The sequence below is a fragment of the Strigops habroptila genome, chromosome 9, assembly GCF_004027225.2.
Source record: "Strigops habroptila isolate Jane chromosome 9, bStrHab1.2.pri, whole genome shotgun sequence".
Taxonomy (NCBI): Eukaryota; Metazoa; Chordata; class Aves; order Psittaciformes; family Psittacidae; genus Strigops; species Strigops habroptila.
In genome coordinates this window covers 12,980,624-12,997,183 of record NC_044285.2, presented here as the reverse complement: position 1 = coordinate 12,997,183, position 16,560 = coordinate 12,980,624, and the positions used below count along the sequence as shown (strand labels likewise).

The 16,560-nt window shown below is 38.8% G+C and overlaps 2 protein-coding genes across 8 annotated transcripts in view; both read left to right on the top strand.

Annotated features, from left to right (window-relative positions):
• Positions 1-9,320, top strand: part of MYO5A (myosin VA) — a 101,121-nt gene extending 91,801 nt beyond the window's left edge. For 6 of the 7 annotated variants that reach the window (XM_030497461.1, XM_030497457.1, XM_030497456.1 and 3 more), the window contains 6 exons: positions 673-762; positions 1,465-1,615; positions 2,432-2,714; positions 3,531-3,705; positions 5,033-5,113; positions 5,947-7,338. In XM_030497461.1, coding sequence (XP_030353321.1) covers positions 673-762; positions 1,465-1,615; positions 2,432-2,714; positions 3,531-3,705; positions 5,033-5,113; positions 5,947-6,099 — 933 coding nt within the window. In that variant the 3' untranslated portion in view covers positions 6,100-7,338. Of the gene's footprint in view, positions 1-672; positions 763-1,464; positions 1,616-2,431; positions 2,715-3,530; positions 3,706-5,032; positions 5,114-5,946 lie in introns of all 7 variants that reach the window. The other variant, XM_030497454.2, reaches the window with a different exon arrangement.
• Positions 9,321-10,132: 812 nt separating this feature from the next.
• MYO5C (myosin VC) overlaps positions 10,133-16,560 on the top strand; it is a 35,404-nt gene continuing 28,976 nt past the window's right edge. Inside the window, exons 1-6 of the mRNA XM_030498733.1 lie at positions 10,133-10,212; positions 13,110-13,220; positions 14,104-14,269; positions 14,501-14,645; positions 15,067-15,223; positions 15,775-15,918. Of these exons, the coding sequence (XP_030354593.1) occupies positions 10,186-10,212; positions 13,110-13,220; positions 14,104-14,269; positions 14,501-14,645; positions 15,067-15,223; positions 15,775-15,918 (750 nt within the window). The 5' untranslated portion in view covers positions 10,133-10,185. The remainder of the gene's footprint in view (positions 10,213-13,109; positions 13,221-14,103; positions 14,270-14,500; positions 14,646-15,066; positions 15,224-15,774; positions 15,919-16,560) is intronic.

Below are 16,560 nucleotides of genomic sequence, written 5' to 3'. Positions count from 1 at the left end.
TGTGCTCAAAAGCCAAGCATTTAATCAAACTACATGTTGTGAAAAATTGCCTAGTAAACAATCCTGCAGGAGCTTAGGTATTCATAGAAAATTTCTGGACATTTCTAAATGACTGGAGTGCATGCTGTAGATCTCTAGAAATTTTAATTAATCAGCATATACCAGTTCCTGTGTTCTTTGGTGAGGAGGGTTGGTTGGTTTGTTTTGTTCTCCTTATCAGGCTGCCAAATGGTTATGATGTAAGCAACATTCATCAAAACTGAATTGTTCTCTGCTCCTCCTGCTGGCTCTGCATCATTCCCATCCTCCCTGTTGGGCTCTTCACTAGAGTCACTGTGCCACAGAATGGGCATTTTGGGAATACATTCACACTGCCGTGTGATTTCTGCACAGAGCAGTTAGGGCAGGTCTGTAAAACACAGAAAGTTCATATCTGTGAAGGAAATCATATTCTGAAAGTCCTTCGAAAAACACTACATGAAACAGGGAAGGTGTTCAGTGGTATTTTGCCGAAAAACTTGCTTTTTTAATATGTTACTGAAACACACAAAGTTTTGCAAGCTATCACAGCTACAAGACAGTGGATTTTAAGTGTTTAATTGTTTAGCTAACGTTTTATTGTTTTATTCCTCCTACCAGTCTTTGTTAAAATGTGTTTGTTTTTATCTTCAGAAAAGAGGTGATGACTTTGAAACAGTGTCCTTCTGGCTATCTAACACCTGCCGATTTTTGCACTGTTTGAAGCAATACAGCGGAGAGGAGGTAAGCAGCGCTCCTGCTCTGGTTTCTTTTGCTCTGCAATACTAGTGTGGGCACCACTCTTTAACAAATTGCTATAATATCTCAAAGTCTCATAAAGTGGCTATGCTTTTTGGAATGATGGTGATGACATCGGTAGGAAGCACAAGGAGATAAGATTTGAACCAGCTTCCATTTGTTGCAGGCTGGGGACCCAGAGACTGGATGACATTGTGCTCCCAAAAAGTACCAACTCAGATTAAGTAGAAGAATCTGGCTGCTACCATTATATTGTTTAGTAATGATTCGCTGCACTTCCTACGAAAAAGGCCAAATTAAGCCCTCTAACCATACTGTGGCAGACCAGTTTAGGTTTGGAGGCTCTGTTATGCCTAATTCCTTTTTCAAACTTAATTGGGCTTTGGGCCTTAAATGACCAGGTGAAAATGCCTATGCTTGAGTGACAGAGAGTTGGCAGAGTTTGTTCCTCTGTCAGACTCTTGAAGTGTCAAATCAAGGAAGCAGATGTTGTACAAATCACAGTTGAAAAGCAAATCCTAGCGTTAGCCTCAATCAGAAGTAGTTCCAAATTAAAGTTTTGAGGGGCTGTGGCTATTATTTTGAAAGTATTATTTGTCAGTTGCATGGAAAAAACACAAATACTGGGTTTGTGTAATATTTTTGTATTCCATTAGAGCATTCATTTCTGTTGTTTTATGAATTCAGGGATTTATGAAGCATAATACACCTCGTCAGAATGAACACTGCCTCACTAATTTCGATCTAGCTGAATACAGACAAGTACTGAGTGACTTGGCTATTCAGATCTACCAACAACTCGTCCGAGTGTTGGAAAACATTCTGCAACCCATGATTGGTAAGGCAAAGTTGAATTCCTTAAACTTCACACTGTAGTACCAAATGGAAAGTTGTGATGGAGGTAATATACTGTATCTTGTATTTCTTCCTAACCAGCAGTGTCATTACCAGTTCTTGTGGTATTTTGTTTAGAGATGACAAGGACTGCACTGGACGGGTTGGATTAGAGGGAAAACTAAACTGTGGCTGGTTCTTCTAGCAGTGCCAGAAAAATGTATATACCTGATTCATGCTTGTCATAAATCACGCATTTACAGGAATAAACTGTTAGGACAGTCTGATATTTGTTGCCCTGTCTGTTGGGAAATATCCCATGGAAAAATTAGACTTCAATTATATGAGGACTCATAATTAAAATGGAGAGTAATGGTTGGTTGTTATTATGGACAGGAATTAGAATGAAATAGCAGGGATGAAGCTCACATTCAAAGAGTTTTTTTTTCATTAAAAATACTTTTTGTTTTTCTTGTCAGACAGTAGTCACACACATTTTCATTATGCTTTCCAATCACAACATTTAGAAGAACGAAACAGCTCTTGTTTTGCTGACTCTGCTGCTCATATGACCATGGGAGGAAAGAAATACTTTGCTAAGTTAGAGTTAGACTTCCCTTTCAAACACACATGCTGGAATCTGTGAGTTTAGATTCTGCAGGTCATAGTGGGACACAGAATTGCTGGAAATCATGGTCAAGTGTGGCAGGCAGAAAGCCCAGCCTGCTCTTCCTGTGTAAACACTGTTTTGCTGTCTTCCACAATTGCTTGCGTATTGGCAGTTTTCGGTCATTATAATAATGTTGCCAATCGAATGCAGTTTCAGGAATGTTGGAGCATGAGACGATCCAAGGTGTCTCAGGGGTGAAACCAACAGGGTTGCGGAAGAGAACATCCAGCATTGCTGATGAAGGAACCTACACTTTGGACTCCATTATTCGGCAGCTGAACTCCTTCCATTCAGTGATGTGTCAGCATGGAATGGATCCAGAGCTGATCAAGCAGGTTGTCAAGCAGATGTTCTACATCATTGGGGCCATAACGCTTAATAATCTTCTCCTGCGCAAAGACATGTGCTCGTGGAGCAAAGGAATGCAGATAAGGTGGGAGAGCTCATGTTATACTTTTCTTGAATATGCTGCTGAAAACCTCAGTGAACTCTTGGCACTGTTCAATATCAGCAGATACATTTTGAATATTTATTTTTTCTGCACACAAACAGCTGCAGATGCTGTTAAATTGATTTTTGTGAGGTTCAGTTAAAAAGAGCTTGGTTAACTTAGGCCAAATCCCGCCTGGCTTTCATGGAAGTGTGTTAGAAGCAAATCAAAAGTATTTCATCATCAAGTAGGAATCAAAACTGTAGGTGAAATGTTGGTAGTTGTTTCTCAGCTTTTAGAGTAGCAAGCATGTGCTGTCTTTTTTGTATGCTGGTGATGCATTGGGTACCTTTTGTGTTCATCCACACTGTAGTTTGCTGCATCTTGTGGCAAGTCCCATGCCATCTCACTCTGTTCCTACATTTGACATTAGTTGTCCAATACATTCTACTGGCATATGCCAGGAAATTTAGCCAACGCATTCCAGCCCCTAAAGTGACATTGAAAAGCCTCACTGTACTTTTACATGGACAAAAGCTTATTTGTCTTTCTTCTTATAACATTCCTGCAGTTAATAGGAACAGAAACAGATGGGAAAAGCTAGTTAGTAAAAGTCTTGGGCCATAGTTTCTAACTGTTTGGAAAATCAAAATTTCCTGCCTTAATCAGAAGGAAAGAGTATGAAGACAAAATTACAAGAAATTACAAGGAAAAACATATAAGGACATAGAAGAAACACTGGGAAGTAAAAATTGCACATGCTTTCAATTTAGCCATCATCAAGCATTAATATCTTGATACTCCTGCCTCTTTGTACAGATACAATGTGAGTCAACTAGAAGAATGGCTACGAGATAAAAATCTGATGAATAGTGGGGCTAAAGAAACCCTGGAACCCCTCATCCAGGCTGCACAGTTGTTGCAAGTAAAAAAGAAAACGGATGAGGATGCTGAAGCCATTTGTTCAATGTGCAATGCACTTACTACTGCCCAGGTAAGCAAGCTCTCATTGTCTTTTCTGCTGTCACTTTTGAGCAGTTCTCTGCTCTGCTGGTGTTTGCTATGCCAGCCTGCACTGCTGTTGCACATGGATCAATGATTTCTTACTTTGTTTTGCATTAGTAGAACTGAAACAGATTAAGTTGGAGAGCTAAAAAAAAGGACCAGACCTTTCTGAGGTCTGATGTTCAAGATAAGTTTTGGAGCAAATGAGAGGAATCTCAATAGATTGTGCAGTGTGTAGAACTATGCATAGTATCTCAGTTTGTGAAAATCCTTTAAGAAAACTCTTCCCTCAAAGATGTCTCTGTACTCCAGACAGCTCTGCCTAGGATACTAGGAAATTATCTTTCTGCCATCAGAGTTAGTATCCAGTTAAGTTAATGGATGATTCACATAGAGCTGTTGTCTCTGGATCTGCAAACAAAAGTGTTAAGTTACTGGACCCATTAGCCTCAGAAGGCTGAACCAAACACATCTATCTCAGTGAACAGCTGAAGACTTCTCTTTATGAAAGCTTAGTTTTTGTACAGATAAAGTTGCACTTTTCTTTAACAGGAATAAATGAATCCAAGCATCTTTGGTGATTACTCAACATCCCCATCAGGAAAAGGAAGAAATTTCTCCATTTCTTCCACAATGGTGTTGGCACTAGCAGTTGCATTGATAGTTGTTTTGATTTAGTAATTCACACTGCTGGAAAAATCTGTTAGTTTTATACTGAAATAATAACCTAATATTCCACGTTTCAAGTGTTTTAACTGTGTTAAAAAGTGTTGTGTTTTTTTAGAAGAGAATTGTGTAAAAAAACAAAGAGAATTTTTAGTAAGTTTTACACGTTTAACCCGTATTATTATTTAAAGCCGTTGTGATGCAGCTCCTTCCTTTGGTGGTTTTAACCCCATTTTTAGAGAAATAGCTCACTCTCTTGAAAAACAGTCATAAGACTCCTGAATGGAAGCTACAGAAGGTCATAATTATAAGGTCAAAATTAGGGTGAGAAATACAGCATGTTTCCAGGGAGTGTAGGAACAGAGTTACTTATCATCTGATTTTTCCATAGTTTAGTATTTTCCATACACATGTAGAAATTCAGAGTTTCTACCTCCAAAGAACACATATTCTGGAGGAGGCAGTCATAAAACATAGTATTAAGCAGGTGATGGAATTCCCTATGTATCAGTGAAGCAAAAAATAACAAATACTTGTAAAGAATTTTCTTTTTAAAATAGGTAATTTAACATGTGTCTTATTAGTAACCATGGATGCATCTGTTGATTCATCAGTCAAATGAACCTAAGAATGGTTGTTCTTCTTTACAGATTGTAAAAGTTCTGAATTTGTATACTCCAGTTAACGAGTTTGAAGAGAGAGTCTTGGTATCGTTTATACGTACAATACAGGTATGGCTATATCTTTTCATCTATAATCATCTGACTATTCCTAATAAACCCTCTGCTGAGCCAAAAGAGCTTGCATCCTGAAATGCATTCAGGAATCTGAAGTAACTAGGCTTGGTGATGTCAGCCTTAAAATTATAAGCAATCACAATTTACTGCCTCCAGGCTTGCATGAAAATGTTAGTTTCCCTGTCAGTATCTATGAGATTTTTGGAAGATGAGAGGGTTTTGTGTGTATACATCTTTGTGCATGTAAACACACTTGTATGCCAACTTTTCAAGTGGTAACATTTATATATGCAAATTTACTTTTGTCAGACCTGTGTCTGCATGAGAAGTTCCAATTGCTTTGAAAACTGAGGCCTATCTTCATTCCAGAGTTCTTCATTTAGCCCTTCTAGTTTATATATATTGAAGAAAATGAAATGTGTTGAAAACGCCAAAGAAAAGCAGCCAGTAGAGCAAAGTAAAAGAAACAAAGATGATCTTTCTGGTCTGTTCGAAATCGAATTAACTAGCAGTATAAGGGAGTTTGTTTCAGTAAGTTTCCACTTATTGAAAAGATGCCCAGATAGAGGGCAAATTCTTCCTTTTTTGGGGAATCTTAATATTTTCTGATTGCATTGTAAGGGGAAGATACGCAGAACTGAAAATGGCAAAAGTAACTACAGTTAAAGGCATGATTGTTGCAAATGTGTTGGGTCAAGTTAGTATAGAGTGTGTGTCTGTACACACGTGGGTATCTGTAAGCACAGATGAAATACTACCTCTTTGCAAGATGATCACTATCAGTGAAGTGGCCAAATGCTGACACAATCACTTTCTTTTCTTTGCAGATGCGTCTGCGAGACAGGAAGGACTCTCCTCAGTTGCTCATGGATGCTAAACACATCTTCCCTGTTACTTTTCCATTTAATCCATCCTCTCTGGCATTAGAAACCATTCAGATCCCAGCCAGCTTGGGCCTGGGCTTCATATCACGTGTCTGATCTCAAGGATGTACTGTCAGTGTTAGATGGAGAATCAGTTGCCTCATATCTGTACCCATTAAAACATAGTGAGCCACTGAAAACACATTTTCTGAACATTCTATATGTATGCCCAGATCTGTAGTACAAGTAACCGGAAAACTACATAACAGCACAACAGATTGGAGGCTAATAGAAAGATGTGCATTTGTGTTCAGTCATTGCATTTATGAGGACATCACCGATTCATGCATTTCCTGAACATGGAAATCGGGCTTGGACTAAAATTGTGTCTTCAGCTGTCTAGAGACATTTTTAGATCTTAAGTAACATATTTAAATAGTGTAAATTAAACTCCATATGTAATCTTCTCATAGGCAGGGATCAACAGGGACAGCCCTGAACATGGAAGACTTGAAAGTAAGGCATTTTGTAGTAGAATACAGAGTCACTTGGGAGCCTGTTACATTTAATTTGTGAAAACTGGAGTAGAGAAACACAAACTGGCAATATAGAAAATGCTTTCTTGAACCACTTATTTATGTCAGTTTGACATGAATTCTAGTGATAAGTCTTATAGCTCACTATATGCTATAACTTAGGTGTTCATTTTTTAGCACTGTGGTTTACCAAGCATACTAAATCGCTGCTGCATATTGTGTTCTTTTAAATGTACAACAGTATCATACTAAGCACTAAAAATAAGATATTTCATTTTTTATTGTCAGCCTTATTTACAGTCTGATGCAGTCTGTTATTTTAACTGGATTTTTGCAAATGGTATCAAATAACACCTATAGAGGAAAATGGTAACTAAGCACAAGTAGCACACTGGAAATTACATGTTTAGTTATTTTTAAAAGTAGTTAGCTAAAAATACACAATCTTGAAGCAAATGATCAGAAGTCAATAATGATTTTAGTATTTATTTAGATTTTGTAGTCTGTCTAATGTTCTCTGTTTGTAGACCCCAGAGATGACAGCTTGTATTTTGAGTGTAATCCCTTTTGGTTTGGTGCCACTTCAAAAAAAAAAAAAAAAAAAAGAAAAAAGAAAGAAAAGAAAAAAAAGGGAAAAAAAAAAGTATTCCTTCATACTGGAATTTGAGAGGAAAAACTTTAATAGAAAATTTTTGCAGTAGCCCAAGGCTCTCATTCTTTGAAAGGTTGACAATAATGTTAAGTAGGTTTTGACTATGATGCTGTCATTTGACTATGATTCATGCTGATTTAATGGTTGGAGATCCAGAGTGCCATTCAATAATGAGAAACTGAGTTATTTTGGATATTGCACATCTTACTGGAAAGGTTCTTCTGTCTCACATGTCTTCACAATAAAATTCACATTTCACGATGTGCAACAGCCCTGCTAAGGTTTCAGTTCTGAACTTTAAAACAGGTAGTTTGTGGTGTATGGCTCAAATATACACGTAAAAAAAAGCCACACACCTTGTTTAATTGCATTGTGCAATATCTTTTATGTATTATAATAATTAGTATCTTAGCACTAACATTGGTTTCTTTTAAAATATTGAGAAATAATCTAGAGGTACACTATTAGACTATTTGGTACTAATCTGTTTGCCTGCAAACTCAGAAAAAAACCTTGCTGTTAAGCAGACTGAAACATTTCAGTTATGTTTTATTGAGAAGTAAACATGCTGTTTGTAAGGTTGCTAAAATCGGTAGTACAGACAACCCAAACTTTGTCACTATCATTTTAAGATGCTCGTGTCATCTTACTTTCAAATGTGTATGCCCCATATTATGTTTGATGGATCATGCCAGTACTTCCAAGAATCTAATACTGTATTGCATAACTGTTTTGAATGATCTTTGCTAAATGAGTTGGATTGTTTTCCTGTGCATGGTATACCAAACACTCTTTTTTCCAATGTTACTTGATTCCCGAAACTACAGCTACTACTGTTAAGTGGCTCCAGATAAGGTATAATGTAATTTTCAGACTGTTAGGGGTACTGTACTTGTGAGAATGTAATGGGAAAGCCTTCACATCCAGTAATGAGGTTAGGAAAGAAAATACCTGAGAACATGCTGACCTATAAATTTTTTCTCCTATTGAAAACCAAACAATTGGCATTGCAGTATGTTCATACTATAGATCGGGAAATGTATCCACTACTTAAGCATTAGTGTTTAAAATGTATGCCTAAATGTATTTTTGTTTGATTTTTAAGTTTGTTTACCTGTAAAAAGCCTTATTGTATCTTGTTTCCTTAAAAAAAAAAAAGTAGTGTTTAGTAATTTATAGGTATTATCCTTAAACTCAGTGGTTTGACTGGTATTACTTTTATATCACATTAAAAGTATATGCTGCTTGACATGTTTTAAAGGAAAATATTTTTAAGTTGGAAGAGATGTGTAGTTGGTAACTCACCTAACATTTTACATGGCAGTATTTTACATGCACTTTTCAGAAGTAAAATTTTAGTGTCAGTGTATAATATATCTTTCACCTTAGGACTAATATCTCTTTAACCATGGAATATAATGCAGATTTATTTTAACAACTTTTTTTTCCCCTTTGAATCATTGTCATGCTCTTTTAATGTGGACATATCTTTTATATTTTAATTTATTATCTATTGCTATGATAGATTTTATCGGATGCTGGAAAAATACTTGTCAATGACCCCTTAGAATTATATACAGTTATTATAGAGAATTTGCACAATAATTACCTCATTCAGTTTGGTGTATTTTTATTCCAGTGATCATTTTATTCTGATGTTTAGGACACAGTCTTCTATCCAAATTGCTTCTCAGACTTCAGTCTGGGATGGAACATGAAAGTGCATAAGTCCATTAAATGCAATTAATCTATTCTATCACAGGGGGAAAAAAATACCAACTTCAATGTTGAAAAGTGGATTGATAACCAGTAACATTTGTTCCCAACTTGGAAACACCAGCATTTGCAATTTGAAGGTCTGTGTAATTTGTGATTTAAACTGAACACATTTCAAATACCGTACAAAAACTATGAGTAAAGACTTGTTTTTTTAAGATGCTGATACTTTATGTGATAAATAAAGCCTTTAAACATAGGTTTTCACTCAATGCCACCACAGTACATAGATGAAAACCAAAACATTGTCAGAATGACCTGAGCTCTGATCCGTTGTAGTGTCTGATGTTGTACTTAGTAAATGTATGCACCATAAAAACTGTAGCCTAATAGCTATCACTGGAAAATGTCCAAATAAAAATACAACACTAAGATTTGCTTTGGATTTTTGTGTTAGCTTGTGTGGTTGTTCTTAGGCTGTGTGCTGGCACAATCCCCAGATGGGCACATAGGTTCCCTGCACCTTTGTGGCAGAGTTCGTGTTGACTGCCACTGGAGTTGGTTAAAATCTGAGGGTTGTGTAAATACACACCCAGACAGGAACAGTGTGCCATAAACTGCTGTGCTTATTTGGAAAGACTCTGTTCCACATAGCCCACTTCTGTTAGGATATTTTGTCACCAAATAGTAACTGTTCCTGAAATAAGAATGAAGATTTGTACTTTGCTAAAACATTGCCTTTGTACATCTTCAGTGGCGGATCCTGGGCTTCTGGCATATATCCACTTGCCAAAACCTGGTACTAGGTTTATTCAAATCTTCTTCCTCATAAAGGATATTTAAATATAATACGTGTGAGTGCCCTTACTTACTAACTGCATTCTGAGACGTTTGTTTTTATCTTGTTCTAAGTTTGCTAGAAAAAGTCCATCATGGTGTCTGGTAGGTGATTAATGTGCCTGTTGTACTTCCCTGCTCGGTCTCCCCTCGTGATCTCTGCCACCTAGAGTACCCATTATTCCTAATCCCTAAGGATGCATGCAGCATGCCAGTTTTGCCAGCGTGGTAAGTGGAACTACTCCGCATCTCCACTGTATACCTGTCAGAACCGGGAGCTAGCCTGCAGGCTGCGGCACAGAGCGCCCCGCACGGCTCGGAACGCTCCACCGGGCGAGCAGAGCGGCCCGGCCGTGCCTGCGGGAGCCGCCCTGCGGGCGGGGCTGCCCGGGATCCGCTTCCCCGCGCCTCGGGGCGGGCCGCGGCAGCGTTCCCCGCCGGCCCGAGCGGCCGCTCTGCCCCATGGCGCTGGCCGAGCTCTACACGCAGGTGAGCGGGAAGGGGAAGGGAAGGAGCGGGGCCGCGCTCGGCGCAGCGCGCTTGTGCGTTCCGGGCTGCCCCGCCGCGGTGCGTTAAAGCGCTGAGCCGCTTGTGTTGCTGGCGGAGCGCGCTGGGTCGGACGTGGGAACCTGCCCTCGCAAGCCCCGGGCAGCTCGGGTACAGCACATCGGAGCGGCCGTGAAGCCCCCGGGCAGCACAGGAAAATACGGCCGTTTTTTTCAGATAAATACCTATTTCCTGAGACTTTTGGCCTTTGTGTGTAGGGCTCTGCTGTGCTAGCTAGCACTTAGGCACTTTTAAAGTTTAACAGCACTTCCCTGACCACTTAATCTCGGGGTACTGGCTTTTCTCGTTATGCAGATATTGGGTGTTTGGCAGAAGTCAGCGCTAAACCAAAGATTCTTCTTCTTTAACGCGGCTGCTGTATTTTTTGCATAACTTTTCCCACTTTTCCTGTAGTCACCAGAGTGTTGTGACGTATAATTTGTTTGCTTAGCTTAAAATAACCTAAGTTACTAACTTATGCCTGTACTTCTTCTATCGCAAAAGCAGCTGCTGTGATTAACACCTATTAGCCTTGTGCTGCAGTGGTATTTATTCATTCCATGTGTCGGTACCACCCTGGGTGCAGCTGGAAGCAGAAATGGTTGGTTGATTCCTTGATCAGGAATAGGCACGCAGAGGAAGGAAGCAGAACAGGTGTAACTTGATACGAAAATGATCAAACTCTGCTGTGTTTACCTGTGAGGCAGGTCTGGAGAAGGGAAGTTTGGTAGGCCGGGTGCGTTTGCCAGTGGAGGCTCCTGGAGCTGAAGAACCAGCCCTTCAATCACATGCTTTTTCCTCCCTCTCTTGTCCCTGACGTAGCGTGGTTCACTTTCCTGCATGGGAACGTCCTGTGTGGTGATATTCTTGACTCACATAGAGTAACAGCAAAATTAGAATTCAGTTTAACAGCTGTGAATCAGTATTCTTATATAAGCTAGCAAATCAGCATAGTGTAGGAATGATAAAAAAGGTCAATTTAAACTTAGATACAACTGGAAAAAGTGAAAGTGAAAATGGTTTAATTTAGCGTGTCTTTCGTGCGCCCACTAAATAGCCATTTGTGAAGCTGGGGTTTTGTCCTTTTGATTGGATGGATGAAAACATTGTCATCATCATGGTTTGGGGTTGCTTAGGAAAGGTCTTTGTGATTTTGGAAGTTGTGTGAAAAAGAGCCATTATGCTGAAGGCAGCAGCAAAGAGGTATCATGAAGGTGACTGAGGTTTTGATTAGTGTTCATCATCTCACATTCATGCTGGGTTGGTGTATGGTTGACTAGCAAGGTCAGTTTCTGTCCTTAGAGATACTGAAAACTCAACTGGAGGGGTAACTGAGCAACCCAAGCCAACCTGCAGGATGTCCCTGTGAAGATCCCACTTACCCTGAATCATTTGGGGTTGATCCTCAGGGGTTAGAGTTGAGAAAACCACTGCTGAAGTAAGTGCAGTTTGTGGGGACTTCTGTAGGCACCCACCACTGGTGATATGTTCAGTGAGGTTCCTGGAGCAGAGACCCATATGTTCTGAGGATCTGCTGGAGCTTCCAGGGCTTCCTCCAAGTGGGAGAGGAATAAAAGTCATTTGTGCCAAAACCAACAGTTGCAACACCAAAACGAGAAGGTATATGAGCCTTCAAGGTATCCATGGGTATGCCAACATTCCGTGAAATCCTTGACTAATGCTAATTTTTCAAGTAAGCATCTGCAGCAGCTCTCATGGGTTTATTTAAACACAGTTGGTTTCAACCGACCAGGAATATAGCTACCTACATTCCCTACGTATGGAAATTAAATGAAGGGTTCTGGCTATCAAAACAGAAAGATGCTGGAAGATTATATGGCATGGTTGCTTGTGCAAGTAGAGACTGAATGGTCCTGTGCTCTCTGGTGTTACTCGCTCACAAGTTGGAGGAGAGATGGTTCACAAGAAACTTGGTACTGGCGTGTACTAGCATGTAGCTTCTAGGTCAGCACATCTAAAGATGTTGTTAATGCTTCAACATTGTAACTTCAGCATAAGAGAACTAAATGTCTCCAACAGCGTTATTTGCATTCAAACATGCTTCAGAAGGCTAGAGGTACTTCTGTTGTGTCGATTCTTCAAATACCTAAAAGAGAATTACAATTCACCTGCTTCCGTTGGAAATAAGCGCTCTTAGGAAGAGCCTTTTCTTCCTGAGGCAGAACTAAAGTACCACACTGGGACTGAGCTCAGCTAAGCCAGCTGATTGATTGTGAAGAAAGAAACCTGCCAATAGCCTTTGACGTTCACCCTAGAAGAGGGGAAGATGTTGTTTGGAGGTTGTACTTCAGTCCCATTGAAAGAAGGGTACCTGTGCAGAGCCTTTCTTGTGTATACATCTGTGCCCATGGCAAAATGCATTCAAAATTCAGTGTCCTATACTTGAACCGAGGGAAGCCTCAATTCTGGTAAATGAGATGCCTTCTCTGGTACTTGCTCATTTAAAATATCCTAGAAATTAGGGCACTGTCTCAAGTGTTTTTTATTCTCTTTGCCCAGCGCTAGAGGATTGGAAGACCTTGGCAACAGTCTGGCCCTTGTTCACCCTCCTGTACACTGCTGTGCTGCAGACCTTACGCTAAGCAGGAACAGAACAAACATGTCTGAGATTGAGCCTGCTCTCTTGTTTGTTTTCCTTTCATGAAGAATTGCTAAAACACAGAAATACAGCCTGCTGTACAGAGCTAATAATAATCCATAAAGTCCTGGCATCCAGTTCTGCTTTTAGGCTGCATTGACATTTGAAAACTATTTTTTTCGTGCCAGTCTGGTATTATGCTAATAACTAAGCTAATCATTACCTTGTTTTTTTGTTGTAGTACAATAGGGTTTGGATCCCTGATAATGAAGAAGTTTGGCAGTCTGCAGAAATCACAAAAAACTACAAAGCTGGAGACCGTTTTCTCCATGTGCAGTTAGAAGATGGAACTGTAAGGAGAAAACCTTAATTATTGTGGGGTTTGCTGAGATATATTTATGTAGAAACATAGGACTCACGAGATCTAAATGACTTGTCCGTATTTTCTTTCATGGAATTTTATCCCATTGAAATTTATACAGAAAACAGCTGTTATCTAAAATTATGAAAAGCGCAATTTTACTCTCTGTATAACATTAGTATAGAACACATACCTCTAAGATCACTTCACTTTTGAAACAAGCCCTGAAACTCATCTTAAGTTGAAGTAAATCAAAAGTGCAGGGCAGGCTCTCTCACAGAGCCAGCTGTTGTGGGTTTTTTCCCCTAAAGTTCATGCTTTATGTAAGATTTGTTAATTTTAGTGTCTGAGTTCTTTCCAGATTTAATATTTCTAAAACAGTATTTCTGCATTGCTGTTCTGTAAAGACAAGTATTAAACGTATGACTAAATGGATTTGTTGAAAGAAATGGAAGTGAGTTTTAAACAATGTATAAAGAAAAATGAAGGGTTGCAAGTAAGGGTAGTTTTAGAGCTGACTTCAGTTCTGACCAGGTGTTTACTTTCATTCAGTTGCAGCTGGTCTGCTGTTTTCATCAGTACTTGAAATACACATGTGTTTAGAGAGCTATAGCATTTCCCGTTTTTGCAGATTTCAATACAAGATCCTGTGAATAAAGAGAATGTAGCTTTTGCTTTGGTAAATAGGAAAGAGCTCCGTCTTACTTTTGTGATCTGCAAGTCCCCTAAGTTCAGTGGGATGTATGGAATTGATGAAATACAGGATCAGACAGGGCTCCATCAACCTTGTAACTTCGTGTAAAGGTAGAAGATCAATTTATGTTTAGGCAAAACTAATGCATTTTATGATGTTTCAAGTCATTTTTGTTGACAGGAACTGAACTACCCTGTTGATCCAGCTGCTTTGCCACCCCTCCGAAACCCTGACATACTTGTTGGTGAAAATGATCTCACTGCACTTAGTTATCTCCATGAACCTGCTGTTCTACACAATCTTAAAGTTCGTTTTATGGAGTCTAGGCTAATCTACACCTATAGTGGTAAGCAAAGTAAAATACAAGGCTTAAAAAAAGAAATCCTGGGTTAGTTTGCAATATGATAAGTGTATTTTAACTCATTTTAGTATGAGTATAGACTTGTTTGTTGATCAGTATCTCCTAATTAGTTTAGAAAATATTGCTACTTTGCATCAGTTTAACTGTTGTTGCCAAAACCTGGCATTTAATTGAACTAACCTGTGTTTTATTTTTGTTTTGTGCGCTTGGTTGTAGGAATAATTTTGGTTGCAATAAACCCCTATAAAGAGTTGCCAATATATGGAGATGCTATTATCCATGCATATAGTGGGCAAAACGTGGGCGACATGGATCCACATATATTTGCTGTGGCAGAAGAAGCATACAAGCAAATGGCAAGGTTCAGTATGCTGTTTAATGTCCAGAAATAACATGACAAGCCTAGTGCAGTCAGTATTAATTGTCATTTAATTTAATTGTGTATTTGCCACTGGCTATTAAGAATATCTTTGAATGGACAGCTTAACTAGAAGAGGAATAATTCCTTAACAAGCTGAGGAATTTCTAGAGCTTATAACTGTTTTCATTCTTGATAAGGGGCAAAATGCTGTCTTAGCTGAGTGAATAGCAATGACATCAGCCTAGAGGTTACAACCAAAGAGGACTAAAAGAAGAACAGATAAAAGATGAAACTGATAGAAGGGTTGACCACAGCTGTGTTTCATACATTTGTTTCATATATATAATTCTTACATTTATGCACACATTTTAGACTAATTTAATTTTAGTCTAATTTAAACTGTGTGATTATTTTGTTTTAGAAATAACAAAAATCAGTCTATTATAGTCAGTGGAGAATCAGGAGCTGGAAAGACTGTGTCTGCAAGATACACTATGAGATACTTTGCCACTGTGAGTAGGTCAAGCAGCAATGCACATGTGGAGGATAAAGTATTGGCATCCAATCCAATAACTGAGGTAAGTTTCAGAGTATCTGTCAAGTCTGTACTTGTCAAGGAAGGAAATCTGGGAGCTGCTGGGAATCTTTATTTGAAATCTTTAGAGACATTTTATCTGCCTGAGTTAGATACCTAATTTAGAAGTTTAGCCTCTGAATGTTACTGGTGGAAAGAGGTAGTCAGCTTCAGGAACACCCAGGTCCTACCTAATTTACCAGTGGCCCTTCAGAGGCTCCAGTTTGCCTCCAGAGTTTTATCTGACCACATCCTGTTAATCAGATGATGAGAAAACAATATTGAACAAGTTGTTTGGCTTTATTAATTGGAATAGAAACTGGTTAAGTTTCCTTATGGTGGGAAAACTTTCTCTAATTCTCAGTTTATGTAGTGTTATGCTATTTTTGGCTTGAGGCTTATCTTCAAATTCAGGCCTCAAAATTTAAGTCTCACAGCTCAATGCTGAGATTGATCCTTGAGCACCTTTTATTTTAGGAACTCGTTGTTGAGTCATGTTTTGACAAAGTTATTCGTATGAAAAATGCAAATTCTAAAAGTTTATAATTTTTGTAGGCTATTGGCAATGCGAAAACCACACGGAATGATAATAGCAGTCGATTTGGAAAATACACTGAAATCAGTTTTGATCAGAGTTACCAGATCATTGGCGCTAACATGAGAACATACCTGCTTGAGAAATCCAGAGTTGTCTTTCAGGTGGGTAAAAGTGGAGGATGTATCTTAGGGACAATTCCCTGAGATAAGTGTAAGAAGTATTTGAGAAGTCCGTGGCTTTCAGTCCTAACAGTAACACGTGCCAATTGTATCTGGAAATCAACAGTGTATGTAGGGCAGAGAGAGTCTCAGTTAAAAAATGGTTAAAAATTTATAAGGCCAGGGTTTATTGCATGTGACTCACCACAGTGTCAGAGCATAATTGTGATAATCTACTAAAGAAAGCACTTACTTACTTTATAAAACTGTTTTTACAGGGTTTCCTTCTTGTATTGTAACTTTTTAGGTACTATGAAAAGTACTTCTATACATCTGCTGCCTGAAGGATGGTTTGGAAATAGTTTGAGAGTTTTCTGAGTGACCACAGGGCAGTGTTTCAGCTGGCACTCCTACACAGTTGTTTATTGCAGTATCTGTCAGTTCTTATTAGTAGATGGTTGTTCAAGCTGAAGAAATTTAGTAGTGTAAGAGCCTTGGGGAAAGAACTTAGCACGTCAGTAATGAAAAGAAAGTATACTTGAATTTATCTCTTTCAAAGCTCTTGTTGAAGTCTAAGATGTGCCGTTTTAATATTGGGCAATTTCTTTGCCAAACTATGTTACAGCAGAATTTATCTTTCAAGTA